This window comes from Oxyura jamaicensis, chromosome 1 (assembly GCF_011077185.1).
Source record: "Oxyura jamaicensis isolate SHBP4307 breed ruddy duck chromosome 1, BPBGC_Ojam_1.0, whole genome shotgun sequence".
NCBI classification, from domain to species: Eukaryota; Metazoa; Chordata; class Aves; order Anseriformes; family Anatidae; genus Oxyura; species Oxyura jamaicensis.
This window is the reverse complement of record NC_048893.1, coordinates 113,277,054-113,278,122: the sequence shown is the minus strand read 5'-3', so window position 1 is coordinate 113,278,122 and position 1,069 is coordinate 113,277,054. Positions and strand designations below refer to the sequence as shown.

The window sequence follows — 1,069 nt, the reverse complement described above, 5'->3', positions numbered from 1 at the left end:
GCCTTTTTGGCTTTTTTGGTGCTTGTGCTTTTTCACGTCTGACTTCAGCGACTTTTCAGCCTGGTCCGTTAGCTCGTTCTCACAACATGTGTCAGGAGGTCACGGGTCTTCCTGACTGTGACCACGTTCTCTGAGTACGGGCAGAAGCGAGTGCCTGCTGCCCACAGCTGTACCCTTGGCAGGAGCTGGGGCAAGACTTTATGTTTCTACTGGGATGTTCACTGGATTTGTAGGGGGACGCTCAGAAGTAGCTACGTCAGGCACGCCTAGTGCTCTCCCTTTGCCCCTTCTAATGAAGTTTCCCTGCATTTAACTGCAGGGACGTTCAGACTGCCTCACGGGCTCGCGTACAGCACCGCACAGGGCGGCACACCGGGGACCTTCGGGCACCCCACGCCTCACTCACGCCGAGGGCAGGCACCGTAATGGCGACCGCCCGCCGCGCCGCACCGCGCACGCGCGGCACCGGCACCGCGTGGCGCGAGCGGCACCCGCGCGGGGGAGGGGGCGCGCCAATCAGGCAGCGGCGGCGCGGCGCGCATGCGCACTGCCCCCCTTCCCCCCGCGGGGCGTGAGGGGAGGGGTGGGTGCGCCGCGGGGCCGCGCTTCCGTCGCGGCGGCTGTGACGCGTGCGGTGGGCGCCGGGCTGTCCGGCGGGCGGGCGGGCGGTGGGAGATGGCGGAGTACCTGGCCTCCATCTTCGGCACCGAGAAGGACAAGTGAGTGCCGCCCGACCCTCCCCGCGGGGCTGGGGGCGGCGGGAGGGAGGCGGGCGGGCAGGCAGGGAAGCGGCGGCGGCTCCCCGAGCGGCGCCGTCCGTCAGGGGCGGGCCGCCGTTACCTCAGGGCCGGGCCCCGCTCCTCAGCCGCGGCCCCGCCGCCTTTCCCCGAGGCCCCCCCCCCCCATCCCGGGGGACGCGATGGGGGGGTGGGGGTGAAGAGGGGAACAGACGAGGCGGGCGCGCTCCCCCCCCCGCCCCCCCACCTCGGAGCGCGCGTGCGCGCGCCGCCACGCTGAGGGAGGGGGCGCGCTCCCGCTGCGGCCGCGCGCGCGCCCGGCGGCCCCGCCC

At 72.4% G+C, this 1,069-nt stretch overlaps 1 protein-coding gene across 4 annotated transcripts in view; it reads left to right on the top strand.

Annotated features, from left to right (window-relative positions):
* Positions 1–596: 596 nt before the first annotated feature.
* The window catches only part of U2AF1 (U2 small nuclear RNA auxiliary factor 1), a 16,509-nt gene continuing 16,036 nt past the window's right edge, over positions 597–1,069 (top strand). For all 4 annotated transcript variants that reach the window (XM_035315912.1, XM_035315910.1, XM_035315913.1 and 1 more), the window contains exon 1: positions 597–719. In XM_035315912.1, the coding sequence (XP_035171803.1) occupies positions 676–719 (44 nt within the window). In that variant the 5' untranslated portion in view covers positions 597–675. The remainder of the gene's footprint in view (positions 720–1,069) is intronic.